This window comes from Phyllobates terribilis, unplaced genomic scaffold (assembly GCF_046119375.1).
Source record: "Phyllobates terribilis strain yellow unplaced genomic scaffold, ASM4611937v1 Scaffold_9__5_contigs__length_417890890, whole genome shotgun sequence".
NCBI lineage: Eukaryota > Metazoa > Chordata > Amphibia > Anura > Dendrobatidae > Phyllobates > Phyllobates terribilis.
In genome coordinates this window covers 415,697,437-415,711,502 of record NW_027362769.1, presented here as the reverse complement: position 1 = coordinate 415,711,502, position 14,066 = coordinate 415,697,437, and the positions used below count along the sequence as shown (strand labels likewise).

The 14,066-nt window shown below is 50.3% G+C and overlaps 1 protein-coding gene across 1 annotated transcript in view; it reads right to left on the bottom strand.

Annotated features, from left to right (window-relative positions):
• Positions 1–14,066, bottom strand: part of LOC141162699 (phosphatidylserine decarboxylase proenzyme, mitochondrial-like) — a 76,823-nt gene that overhangs the window by 29,101 nt on the left and 33,656 nt on the right. The window contains exons 4-6 of the mRNA XM_073649064.1: positions 7,071–7,301; positions 5,699–5,831; positions 4,551–4,688 (exon numbers count right to left, since the gene is read on the bottom strand). Coding sequence (XP_073505165.1) covers positions 4,551–4,688; positions 5,699–5,831; positions 7,071–7,301 — 502 coding nt within the window. The remainder of the gene's footprint in view (positions 1–4,550; positions 4,689–5,698; positions 5,832–7,070; positions 7,302–14,066) is intronic.

Sequence of the window (14,066 nt, the reverse complement as noted above, 5' to 3'; positions counted from 1 at the left end):
GAACGCGCACCATTCCCTCCATATGTGGCTGTGAGGAGGAGAATGAACGCGCACCATTCCCTCCATAAGAGGATGGAGGAGGAGCCCCTATGTGGCTGTGAGGAGGAGAATGAACGCGCACCATTCCCTCATATGTGGCTGTGAGGAGGGAGGAGAATGAACGCGCACCATTCCCTCCATATGTGGCTGTGAGGAGGAGAATGAACGCGCACCATTCCCTCCATATGTGGCTGTGAGGAGGGGAATGAACGAGCACCATTCCCTCCATATGTGGCTGTGCGGAGGGGAATGAACGCGCACCATTCCCTCCATATGTGGCTGTGAGGAGGGGAATGAACGAGCACCATTCCCTCCATATGTGGCTGTGCGGAGGGGAATGAACGCGCACCATTCCCTCCATATGTGGCTGTGCGGAGGGGAATGAACGCGCACCATTCCCTCCATATGTGGCTGTGCGGAGGGGAATGAACGCGCACCATTCCCTCCATATGTGGCTGTGAGGAGGGGAATGAACGCGCACCATTCCCTCCATATGTGGCTGTGCGGAGGGGAATGAACGCGCACCATTCCCTCCGTATGTGGCTGTGCGGAGGAGAATGAACGCGCACCATTCCCTCGATATGTGGCTGTGCGGAGGGGAATGAACGCGCACCATTCCCTCCATATGTGGCTGTGCGGAGGAGAATGAACGCGCACCATTCCCTCCATATGTGGCTGTGCGGAGGGGAATGAACGCGCACCATTCCCTCCATATGTGGCTGTGCGGAGGAGAATGAACGCGCACCATTCCCTCCATATGTGGCTGTGCGGAGGAGAATGAACGCGCACCATTCCCTCCATATGTGGCTGTGCGGAGGAGAATGAACGCGCACCATTCCCTCCATATGTGGCTGTGCGGAGGGGAATGAACGCGCACCATTCCCTCCATATGTGGCTGTGCGGAGGAGAATGAACGCGCACCATTCCCTCCATATGTGGCTGTGCGGAGGGGAATGAACGCGCACCATTCCCTCCATATGTGGCTGTGCGGAGGGGAATGAACGCGCACCATTCCCTCCATATGTGGCTGTGCGGAGGACAATGAACGCGCACCATTCCCTCCATATGTGGCTGTGCGGAGGGGAATGAACGCGCACCATTCCCTCCATATGTGGCTGTGCGGAGGACAATGAACGCGCACCATTCCCTCCATATGTGGCTGTGCGGAGGGGAATGAACGCGCACCATTCCCTCCATATGTGGCTGTGCGGAGGGGAATGAACGCGCACCATTCCCTCCATATGTGGCTGTGCGGAGGAGAATGAACGCGCACCATTCCCTCCATATGTGGCTGTGCGGAGGGGAATGAACGCGCACCATTCCCTCCATATGTGGCTGTGCGGAGGGGAATGAACGCGCACCATTCCCTCCATATGTGGCTGTGCGGAGGAGAATGAACGCGCACCATTCCCTCCATATGTGGCTGTGCGGAGGGGAATGAACGCGCACCATTCCCTCCATATGTGGCTGTGCGGAGGGGAATGAACGCGCACCATTCCCTCCATATGTGGCTGTGCGGAGGACAATGAACGCGCACCATTCCCTCCATATGTGGCTGTGCGGAGGGGAATGAACGCGCACCATTCCCTCCATATGTGGCTGTGCGGAGGACAATGAACGCGCACCATTCCCTCCATATGTGGCTGTGCGGAGGGGAATGAACGCGCACCATTCCCTCCATATGTGGCTGTGCGGAGGGGAATGAACGCGCACCATTCCCTCCATATGTGGCTGTGCGGAGGGGAATGAACGCGCACCATTCCCTCCATATGTGGCTGTGAGGAAGAGAATGAACGCGCACCATTCCCTCCATATGTGGCTGTGAGGAGGAGAATGAACGCGCACCATTCCCTCCATATGTGGCTGTGAGGAGGAGAATGAACGCGCACCATTCCCTCCATATGTGGCTGTGCGGAGGAGAATGAACGCGCACCATTCCCTCCATATGTGGCTGTGCGGAGGGGAATGAACGCGCACCATTCCCTCCATATGTGGCTGTGCGGAGGAGTATGAACGCGCACCATTCCCTCCATATGTGGCTGTGCGGAGGAGAATGAACGCGCACCATTCCCTCCATATGTGGCTGTGAGGAGGGGAATGAACGAGCACCATTCCCTCCATATGTGGCTGTGCGGAGGGGAATGAACGCGCACCATTCCCTCCATATGTGGCTGTGAGGAGGGGAATGAACGAGCACCATTCCCTCCATATGTGGCTGTGCGGAGGGGAATGAACGCGCACCATTCCCTCCATATGTGGCTGTGCGGAGGGGAATGAACGCGCACCATTCCCTCCATATGTGGCTGTGCGGAGGGGAATGAACGCGCACCATTCCCTCCATATGTGGCTGTGAGGAGGGGAATGAACGCGCACCATTCCCTCCATATGTGGCTGTGCGGAGGGGAATGAACGCGCACCATTCCCTCCGTATGTGGCTGTGCGGAGGAGAATGAACGCGCACCATTCCCTCGATATGTGGCTGTGCGGAGGGGAATGAACGCGCACCATTCCCTCCATATGTGGCTGTGCGGAGGAGAATGAACGCGCACCATTCCCTCCATATGTGGCTGTGCGGAGGGGAATGAACGCGCACCATTCCCTCCATATGTGGCTGTGCGGAGGAGAATGAACGCGCACCATTCCCTCCATATGTGGCTGTGCGGAGGAGAATGAACGCGCACCATTCCCTCCATATGTGGCTGTGCGGAGGAGAATGAACGCGCACCATTCCCTCCATATGTGGCTGTGCGGAGGGGAATGAACGCGCACCATTCCCTCCATATGTGGCTGTGCGGAGGAGAATGAACGCGCACCATTCCCTCCATATGTGGCTGTGCGGAGGGGAATGAACGCGCACCATTCCCTCCATATGTGGCTGTGCGGAGGGGAATGAACGCGCACCATTCCCTCCATATGTGGCTGTGCGGAGGACAATGAACGCGCACCATTCCCTCCATATGTGGCTGTGCGGAGGGGAATGAACGCGCACCATTCCCTCCATATGTGGCTGTGCGGAGGACAATGAACGCGCACCATTCCCTCCATATGTGGCTGTGCGGAGGGGAATGAACGCGCACCATTCCCTCCATATGTGGCTGTGCGGAGGGGAATGAACGCGCACCATTCCCTCCATATGTGGCTGTGCGGAGGGGAATGAACGCGCACCATTCCCTCCATATGTGGCTGTGAGGAAGAGAATGAACGCGCACCATTCCCTCCATATGTGGCTGTGAGGAGGAGAATGAACGCGCACCATTCCCTCCATATGTGGCTGTGAGGAGGAGAATGAACGCGCACCATTCCCTCCATATGTGGCTGTGCGGAGGACAATGAACGCGCACCATTCCCTCCATATGTGGCTGTGAGGAGGAGAATGAACGCGCACCATTCCCTCCATATGTGGCTGTGCGGAGGGGAATGAACGCGCACCATTCCCTCCATATGTGGCTGTGCGGAGGAGTATGAACGCGCACCATTCCCTCCATATGTGGCTGTGCGGAGGAGAATGAACGCGCACCATTCCCTCCATATGTGGCTGTGCGGAGGGGAATGAACGCGCACCATTCCCTCCATATGTGGCTGTGAGGAGGGGAATGAACGAGCACCATTCCCTCCATATGTGGCTGTGCGGAGGGGAATGAACGCGCACCATTCCCTCCATATGTGGCTGTGCGGAGGGGAATGAACGCGCACCATTCCCTCCATATGTGGCTGTGCGGAGGGGAATGAACGCGCACCATTCCCTCCATATGTGGCTGTGAGGAGGGGAATGAACGCGCACCATTCCCTCCATATGTGGCTGTGCGGAGGGGAATGAACGCGCACCATTCCCTCCGTATGTGGCTGTGCGGAGGAGAATGAACGCGCACCATTCCCTCGATATGTGGCTGTGCGGAGGGGAATGAACGCGCACCATTCCCTCCATATGTGGCTGTGCGGAGGAGAATGAACGCGCACCATTCCCTCCATATGTGGCTGTGCGGAGGGGAATGAACGCGCACCATTCCCTCCATATGTGGCTGTGCGGAGGAGAATGAACGCGCACCATTCCCTCCATATGTGGCTGTGCGGAGGAGAATGAACGCGCACCATTCCCTCCATATGTGGCTGTGCGGAGGAGAATGAACGCGCACCATTCCCTCCATATGTGGCTGTGCGGAGGGGAATGAACGCGCACCATTCCCTCCATATGTGGCTGTGCGGAGGGGAATGAACGCGCACCATTCCCTCCATATGTGGCTGTGCGGAGGAGAATGAACGCGCACCATTCCCTCCATATGTGGCTGTGCGGAGGAGAATGAACGCGCACCATTCCCTCCATATGTGGCTGTGCGGAGGAGAATGAACGCGCACCATTCCCTCCATATGTGGCTGTGCGGAGGGGAATGAACGCGCACCATTCCCTCCATATGTGGCTGTGCGGAGGGGAATGAACGCGCACCATTCCCTCCATATGTGGCTGTGCGGAGGGGAATGAACGCGCACCACTAGAGGTGCACTTTTCAGTTTACCTGGAAAATGTCTTCTGTGCTGAATGCTCCAGTCAGTTGGGGAATGAAATCGATGATAATCTCCGGGAGCCAAGTATATAACATGGTGGTAGAGTCGGTTGGAGGGATTTATCCCCAACTCTTGCAAAAATGGACCCCCTAGAAGAAGAACAGTGGAAGAAGTCAAGTCTGGAGATCTGACGAGACATGTCTGCAGGGCTTGTGGGTGGTGAAGATGGGGCCACGTGGCTGCCATAATCAGTTCAGGTCTCGGCCATGTTTCCTTCTTCCTGACCAGGCACGTTTTCGGATTTTATTGTATTTGTGCTTTCATCGGCTTCTCTCTTTTTTGTAAGAAATAGGACTCAACTTTAATGTCATTTTAGTATTCCTTTTTTATATATGGGGGAAAGTTTAAAGGAAAAATAGAAATACATGTCGATCTTTTTATTTTTTATCTTTTTTTACAACCACAAAGGACTGCTAAAAACACTTTTTAAATTGTGTTCTCCTTTCCGTCAAATTTATTTTTATATGTTGGACAGGGTTAGAAAATAAACCGCTATTCAGACTGGTGGTGTTTCCTTTTTATCATTTTTCTCCTTGCTTTTTTATTTATTTTACACACTGTGAACCCAAAAAGACCTTTTGGGGGGCATTAACAGATTAATACCATATTCATGCCTGTCGGCTGCAGACCAGAGCTGATTTGGGCTCCTAGGACCCAGCAGCACTCACTCCTTCCCTACACCAAGCGATCACATGAGGTTTCTGGAGAAGGATCATAAAATTGTGTCTGCTTCTCTGTGGGAAGTCTAGCTGCAAAATGACTTGCATTCTGCTTACTCTGCAGTGACATTTTAGAACGTCAGTACAGAGTAAAGTGTGGGCTGACTGGACGTTTAAAGTCTATGGGCGGTCAAGGAATAGTTAAGTGAAAAAAACGAACTGAAACTGACAACATATGGGATAAGTAGCGGTTCTGTATGAATACTGTTGTACCTGCCCTGGCAGCACTCTGATCAGGGTCGTGCTGTGTTACATGCCTGGAATGGTTCCAGAAGGGCGCACTGGTTCCAGAAGGGCACACTATACTGTGGATAGAGCGGTAAGACCCAGCTGTCCACATGTTAAATAAATGTGTCTCACATGAAGGATGGTTTGAATACCTGAGTTTTCTGAATCCCACCAGCCTTGAGGTCCTAAGAAGTTCTCCAATGAATATGTGATACCTTTTACTTGTTCAATCTGTGAACCTCGGGTCCGACCACAGTGTAGCACCCGGCCATCACAGGGACTGACCTACAAAAAGCATATGCAGAATAAATAGATTTGTACTGATGAACATGATCCAGGCTACATACGAGGTGATTACATGGGCTTCTCTATAAACTGGACTATCAGTCTCCGAAATAACTACGTAGTCTCCACAGCCATAAACCCAAAGCAGACCCACAAATGATCTCCTGCTAGGACAGATGCTCCACGATTTCTTTGCATCTACCTTCAGATTTTTTGTGTGTGTTTTCAGGCTGACAGATCATGGATGACTGATGATTCAGTATATACTTGTATGTAACGGTGAGTGACTTTAAGTGATGTGACGTGGTCTGGAGATTCACTTTGCATATTCCTGCGCTAGGACTAACTGACAGCTACAGTGACAGGTACTGAGAAGAGGAGAACAGATGAAGAAGATGTGAGGATTAATCCCTACAAGAACATCATTTATATTGGGGAGTGCCGAAGCAGAAAAAAACGAACATATGGCCCATTTTATAGAGAATTAGAAAAAAATTTTATTAACAAAATCTTATTGTACAGAGTTTAAAGTGACGCAGCATGTGTCAAAAAATACATACAGAGTTTAAAACATACCTAAAAACAAGCAGGTATCACAAGAGTGTAGGTATCACGTCCCACAGGTATCATTATTCATAATTATTGCATCACTGAAAAAACTGAATTGATGGATAGGGGGAGTATGGACAACCAATCCATGTACAAACAATATTCGGTCTAAAAGACTATGTATATATATATATATGTATATATATATATATGTATATATATATATATATGTATATATATATATATATATATATATATATATATATATATATATATATATATATATATATATATATATATATATATATATATATATATATATATAAAACTCTCCCTACCCCTGTTCATCAAAAATCACTAATGTCTATCATAATTACCTTGAGGAAGGCAATAGCGCCGAAACGCGCGTCGGGGAACCACGCAGCATGTGGCCTTCACTCCACAAAGGTAATTATGATTTTTTCTAATTTTCCTTAAAATGGGCCATATGTTCGTTTTTTTCTGCTTCGGCACTCCCCAAAATAGTGTAGTTCATACGAATGGCCGGATATATATATCCTAAAAGAGTAGGTTGCAATATGGATGATAGATGTGTATTATACTTAATCATATTAGGTAACTTAATACTCTTTTATAAGAACATCATTTAGGAAACTGACATTGTGACAGAGGCTGTACCATGATACTCACTAAATATTGAGAAGAAATAGTACGAGCTGTCGACTTTAAAGGGCGTCTGAAGAGTTCCCCCAGATTCTTGTATCGCTTCAGATCTTCTACCTCAGCTTCTTGCATGTTCACAGAGAAAGCCCACACATACATTGAAAGCAGAGGACGACGCAGCCAGGGAGGCAGGCGGACCTCATTCACTAGCCCCCAAAGGCGAGACAGAAGGCGAGTGGGAGCTCGGGTGTATACAGCCTATGAGCAAGAAGATGGACAAGGTCACCTGGATGGTAAAGATTCATATTGTGCAGTGTTGGTGAATGCAGTGGATTTCTGAACTCCTGCACAAATTGTGACTGTCAAACATCACAACCAAGGGGGGTCACGCTGAACCCACCACGCTGTTATCTTTATGTCACAAACAGATCTCTGCTGCTCCCTATCTTCCGGACAATTACGCAATTGACCAACGATTAATGGAGGAGGCTGCAGTTATTGCCACTAAGGCCGGTTATTGGAGAACTAACAGTGAGCGTATGGTATGTACAGTAGTGTTCAAAATAATAGCAGTGTGATCAATAACATGAGTGAAGCACAGAATCTTTCTCCTAGTTGTTATTTCCAGCATTGGGAACATTGCTGTTTTCTAATTCAGAAAATGAAGAGAAATGTAGATAATTTTTAAATACTTTTTAGAAAATAACAAAAAATTACCATTGTTCTGTTCTAAAAAATAGCAGTGTCTGAATTTGTATTTACAATCTCACAATATGTCTCTTTTTTTTGAAGATTTAGCATTCCTGTGAATCACTAACCTAATATTTAGTTGTATACTCTCAGGCCCAGGACCGGGATCACTACAGCGGGCGGCCCAGGGCCGGGATCACTACAGCGGGCGGCCCAGGGCCGGGATCACTACAGCGGGCGGCCCAGGGCCGGGATCACTACAGCCGGCGGCCCAGGGCTGGGATCACTACAGCAGGACGTTGCTCCTAGCAACCAGGAAGATGACTGCTGTAGGAAGGAGGGAAATAGGAGGGCAGCAAAGGCCAAACAGATGTTGGTGGTAGCGGACTCTATAATTAGTAGGACAGAGAGGGTCATCTGCCGCCAAGACCGTGAATGCCGAACAGTGTGTTGTCTGCCGGGTGCTTGGGTTTGGCATATTTCGGATCGGATAGGCAGATTTCTGGGTGGGGCTTGGGAAAACCCAGCAGTCATGGTACACATCGGTACCAATGACAAAGGTAGAGGGAGGTGGAAGGTCCTTAAAAATGATTACAGGGAACTAGGAGAAAAGCGGAAGGCCAGGACCTCCAAGGTGGTGTTTTCAGAAATACTGCCAGTGCCAAATGCATCACTAGAAAGACAGCGGGAGCTTAGGGAGATAAATAAGTGGCTTAAAAATTGGTGCAGGAAGGAAGGGTTTGGGTTCATGGAGAACTGGGCCGACTTCGCTGTTGGCTACAGGCTCTATGGTAGGGATGGGCTGCATCTCAATGGGGAGGGTGCAGCTGTGCTGGGGGAAAAAATAGTCAGATGGATGGAGGAGCTTTTAAACTAGGATCTGGGGGGAGACAGGGTATTCGTGCTAATAAGGGGGTAGACAGAGTAGACAGAGAGAGTGGGACAGCAGGGAGTGCGACAAGTGGAGACTCTTATGTCGGTCATAGAATACGATGTGGTGGGCATTACGAAAACCTGGCTGGATGAAAGACAAAAATGGTGGAGGGGTGTGTGTTCATTAAATTCAACTTAAGACCTGTGCTCAATGACGACATTGGGGGGAGCTGCGACAATGTAGAGTCAGTCTAGGTAAATGTACATGGGGATGGCCATAAAGGAAAGCTGCTAATTGGAGTTTGTTACAAGCCTCCTAATATAGCTGAACTGGTAGAGGACGAAATGCTGCAACAAATTAAAAATGCAGCAAATAATAATAGGGTCCTTATTATGGGGATTATAACTCTCCAGATATTCAATGGGACATAGAATCTTCCAGTTGTGCTAAAAGCTGCAAGTTCTTATCCACAGTTCAGGACAATGACCTCTCTCAGCTGTAGATGAACCAACAAGGGGAGGTAATCTGCTGGATCTGGTAATCTGCTGGATCTAGTTCTGACAAATAGACCTGATACAAATTCAGATCTACAGGTCCGGGAGCATTTGGGCTGGACCATAATATGGAAAGTGAAAATTACATTGAAAATCAAACATTCAAAAGGGGAAATGCAAAAACCTGGAACTTTAGGAAAGCTGATTTAAACAAATTAAGGGAAGAGCTTAATCATGTAGGCTAGGACCATGTAATGGTAACTGGGGATACCGAACATAAATGTTTAAGGAAATACTACTAGAATCCTATAGAAAATGTATACCCTCTGGTAATAAAATGGCCAATAATAAAACAAAACCATTATAGATAAGACAATACAAGGTTTAATAAGACAAAAACAAAGGGCCGAGAAATCTTGAAGGCAGAGAATACAGAGATAGCATTTCAGGAATATAAAGACCTAAATAAGAAATGTAAAAAAGAAATCAGGCTGCAAAATTATCTACAGAGCAACAAATCGCCAGCGACATTAAAATAAATCCCCAAATTTTTTATACATGCATCAGTGCCAAAAAAAAAAAAGTCAGATGGTTGTTGCCCATCAAAAGATGATAATAGCAAGATAATTATAGAGGACAAAGAAAAGGCTGAAATATTAAACAGGCATTTTTCATCCATGTTCACCGATGAACTGTCTGTTCCAGGGATCTTTCAACAGGGAAAGAATCAAAGTTCACCACTTGATATAACTAGTTTAACGGAAAAAGAATGTGACGATACAGTGTAAAATCTTAATTATGCCAGACATACTTTCTGATGGCAAGAGAAGTATATCTTTATTTTTATGTTGACTTTTTAACCTGTGTTCTTCTTTGGTTGATTAACACAGACTATTATTTGAATAATCCTGATGTTGGTTTAAAGAGCTCCGTACTGCACCAACTATGTAAATAGATTAGCTCAAACAATGAGAGCTGAGCCATGTGAGTAATGCCCTCCCTAACCCCGACCTGTGACTGATAACCTTTATATGTAAATAGAAAAAGGGTTTATCTATCCTGCTCAAAAGAAACTTGGGACAAAGTCAGACTTTATAAGGAGAATGAGAGACATCCTTCAGGAAAGTAGATGTATTGCATGGCAGCTCCATTCAAAGAGAAATAGATTTGGATTTTACATTCTAGCCTAAAGCCCCCGTCTCACATAGCGAGATCGCTAGCAAGATCGCTGCTGTGTCACGGTTTTGGTGACGCAACAGCGACCTCACCAGCGATGTCGCTATGTGTGACACTTTGCAACGATCAGGCCCCTGCTGTGAGGTCGCTGATCGCTGCAAAGTGTCCTGGACCATTTTTTGGTCGTTGCTCTCCCGCTGGTCAGCACACATCGCTGGTCAGCGATCAGGCTGGTAACTATGGTAAACATCGGGTTACTAGGGGCACACGCGCACTTAGTAACCCGCTGTTTATCATGGTTACGAGCCTGCTAAAGTGAGTGGTAACCTCCCGCTCACCGTAGCAGAGTGGTATCCATGATAAACAACGGGTTACTAGGAGCGCGTGTGCCCCTAGTAACCCGATGTTTACCATAGTTACCGGCCTGCTCCTGCTTCAGCAGGCTGGTAACCAGGAGCAGGACATCGTGGAAAGATTCTTTCCACGATGTCGCTGCTCCCCTGATCGCTGGTGAGCCTGCCTGTTTGACAGCTCACAAGCGACCACATAGCGACGCAGCAACGATCCCTGACAGGTCGTATCGTTGTCGGGATCGTTGCAGCGTCGCTAAGTGTGACGGAGCCTTAAGGGAATCAGCCCTGACTGGAAAGATTTGGATCAGCTCCATTGACCATCAGAGAGACCATGGATATGTGTCACCCTACCTGGATGCCACAAGTGTAATAAAGCTGTGTCTGAGAGCAAGGGGGAGGTTCTCTGGTCAGGGGAACATTAGCATGCAATGCCTCCTGTCTCAGGCCAGTAGGGGGAGCAGGCTGCCCCTATAAAAGCTGGTACTGGGGACAGGGTTAGGGAGAACTGGATTGCCTGTCTCAGCTTTGAGACGTGTCCCAGAGTGGAGCAGGGACAGAAAGTTGATTGCACCTAAGAGGAAGTGTGGCAGGAGGAGAGCCACCAGCCAGAGACAAGAGGCGAAGAGAGCCTGTCTTGGCAGAGAAAGACTTAGCTTTACCAGACTTTGGTGTCTGAGGCTGGAAGGATTCCACATCCCCCAGCAGAGAACCAGTCCGCAAGGGACTGTACATTCCTTGGCCTAAGAAGCCTGGAGGCCCTGCCACAACCGAAGGGACCAGTAAAGCCGTACAAGGCTGGGAGCAGAAAGGAACCCACGTCGCAGGCCATACAGGCGAGAAAGCACGGAAGCTCGGAAACGTGGGCTGTTACTCTATAAGGAGGGGATAGCCAGAAGGAGCGCAGAAAGCACGGTAGGCCTACACCCTCACCCTGACCAGGGCCAATTTCCCCGTTGCGCTCAGACATCCAGGTCCCCTCCTAGCTGGGACTGTTTGTGGGTCAGTTTACCTGTTCAGTAAAGACCCTGGACTGCAACCTGTTGTCTGTGTGCTCCTTGCTCCTCCAGCACTACCATCACTCCCACCATCCATTATACTGCCCTGGGGCCGCACTCTTCCCGTGGGGAGTCACACTACCATAGCTGCACACCTCATCAGCCCCAGCGGTCTGCATGCAGCGGCGGTTCCTAATAACCGCAAATCCACGGGTGGCGTAGTCGGACATAATCAATATAACGGACTACCACTGGCCTGACCACCCTGGGCCACGGAACCGGGTCGCCACTACTACTCCCATCGTTCCCCTTATTGCCCGGATCCGAGTGCCCCACGGCCCAGGGGGCGAGTCAGCTTTGGCGTAGTCGGCAGGATCTCGTGCCCGCAACCACCGGGTACTGCGTGCCTGAAAAAGACTTTTGTAACTTACCTGTGGCGAAGTTTCCCGCCGTCCGGAGTCGTTTCCCGCCATCCGGAGCCGATTCCCGCCATCAGACGCCATCTTGGACCGTTTCCCGCTGTCTTCTGCCGTCTTCCCGCCATCCGCAGCTGTTTCCCGCCATCCGCAGCTGTTTCCCGCCATCGGACGCCATCTTCAGGACGCCGCGCGGGAAGAAGAGGGGCGTGGACGTCGAAACCGCGCGAGATCCGAAGCTCCGCCCCACGCACCGACGCTGCGCAAGGTCCTGGAAGGGAGAGAGAGCGACGCTGACGTCATCAGGACGCGACGCCAGGTCCTCGTCCAGAGCAGCAGCGGAGCCGCGGCCTACAGAAGAGGATCGTCGGAAGGTAGGCCACCCTTCACTAGGGGGGGAGGAAGATGTCGGACACAGAGGCGCCCACTACCACCAACGCAGCTGCAGCAGCGGTGATGCCCTTTTCCTTGCCCTACATCCCTGGAGCGGCCTGGCTGCCCAAATACTCAGGGGAGCCCCATGCCCTAACTGACTTCAAGGAAAGACTGTATAGTTTGTTCCAAGTCTACCCCCTGACAGAGGAACAGAAGGTCAGCATATTGACAGGGCAGTTAACTGGCGCAGCCCAAAGGGAGGTAAAATCATGGCCCATTGAGGAGAAAGGGACTGTGAAGGGTATTCTGGCCCGGCTGCGGGGTACCTTTGATACACGTACCTCCGCTGAAATTAAAATGAGGTTCTATGGATGTAAGCAGCGGGCACAGGACAGCATCAGAGACTATGCCCTAAATCTGTAGGAAGCCTTGAGGGCTATTCAACAAACTGACCCTGGCAGTGTGCAGGAAACGGATAAGCTGCTAACAGAACAATTCATAGAAGGTCTGCTGTCTAGCGCCCACAGGGCCCAGCTGCGCCTCATGTTCTTCCAGAACCCCGACCTGACCTTTGCCCAATTTAAGGACAGGGCCATAAGGGTGCTCCGTGAATCTGCAACCAGTGGCGCTACAAACCCCCGGCGCCCTGCTATCACCTACCACCAGGAGGCGGCGCCCTCTTCTATGGACTCCGTGGAGGCTGATGCACAGGCCCTGAACCAACCCCCGTCGAAAGGCCTGCACCACCAAGTCCAGGAGCTGACCAGGAGCGTCGTGGCGTTGACCAGGACCGTCCAGGCGTTGCAAGTGGACCCGTCAAGACCCATCGAGCTGGCTTCAAGTCCGGAGGATGTCCCGTGGCGTCGACAGAGGAGGATCCCGTCGTTCCGAGGGAGGCCCACAGACCGCTACGCAGAGGATGGACAGCCCATTTGCCGTCGATGCAACCAGCCCGGACACATTTCCAGGTACTGTAATTTAAACGGGTCCAACCTGGGGCAGAGGGCCGACCCCCAGGCATAAGATCACCAGGCCCTTATAATTGGCGTGATAAGTACGTTGGGGGGCGCCCGGTTTTACCCGTGGTGCTGGACGGTATCCCCATGAGCGCCTTGCTGGATACTGGGTCGCAAGTAACCACAATCCCTTATGTACTTTTTAAGCAGTATTGGACTGATGCTGATATCACACGGTATCCAGACAGTAACTTGAGCATCATCGCCAGTAATGGCTTACCCGTGCCGCAGATGGGGTTCAAGGAGATGACCATTAAAATTGGTAAAGTTGAACTGCCGGCACAGGGAGTGATTATTGTGGACATTGACCGTCATGAAAGTCACCCTAAAATAACTGTGGGTACTAACGTGATTGAGAATTGTCTTTCAGAGGTAATTGTAATTCTACAACAGGTGGCGGTGAATGCTAGTTCCAGCCAACAGAGAGTCCTCAACAAGGAGATAAAAGCCCTGATGAGACGGCAGCAGGTAGAACTGTCTGGTGGTGAGATCGGTAGCGTAAGACTCAGTGATCCATTCCCCATTTCCATGCCTCCCAAAAGTGAAATGATGATCTGGTGTCGGACTGCAATCGGGTTGAGAGGTAGAGACTACCAAGCCATGGTAGAACCCGTGTACTCAGACAGCAGGCCCA